We start from the raw sequence: 290 nt of genomic DNA on the forward strand, positions 1-290 counted from the left end.
CCCCTCCAGCCACCCCTGAGCCGCACGGGGCTGGCCCCTTCCCTGCGGCTGCCGACTCGTGGCCTCGGAGGCCGGGCTCCCGGCTGGGGGAGGCTGGACGGGCGTTGCAGACCGGGGCTGAGTCCCTGCCCACCCTGGTCTAGGGGGGGCATTTTGGGGGTCAAGGGGCACGTAACCAACCTGGGTCTGTCCCCGGCCGCGGGGCAGAGTACTGCATGGCGCCCCAGGTGACCGGGCCCTGCCGCGCCGCCTTCCCGCGCTGGTACCACGACCCCGTCACGCCCGCCTGC

General features: G+C 74.8%; 1 protein-coding gene across 1 annotated transcript in view; it reads left to right on the top strand.

Annotated features, from left to right (window-relative positions):
* The window catches only part of LOC102372748 (putative Kunitz-type serine protease inhibitor), a gene marked incomplete at its 5' end in the record, with an annotated part of 3,257 nt that overhangs the window by 695 nt on the left and 2,272 nt on the right, over positions 1–290 (top strand). The window contains one exon of the mRNA XM_014523536.2: positions 208–288. Coding sequence (XP_014379022.1) covers positions 208–288 — 81 coding nt within the window. The remainder of the gene's footprint in view (positions 1–207; positions 289–290) is intronic.

Source organism: Alligator sinensis, unplaced genomic scaffold, assembly GCF_000455745.1.
Source record: "Alligator sinensis unplaced genomic scaffold, ASM45574v1 scaffold1667_1, whole genome shotgun sequence".
In the NCBI taxonomy this organism is placed as follows: Eukaryota; Metazoa; Chordata; order Crocodylia; family Alligatoridae; genus Alligator; species Alligator sinensis.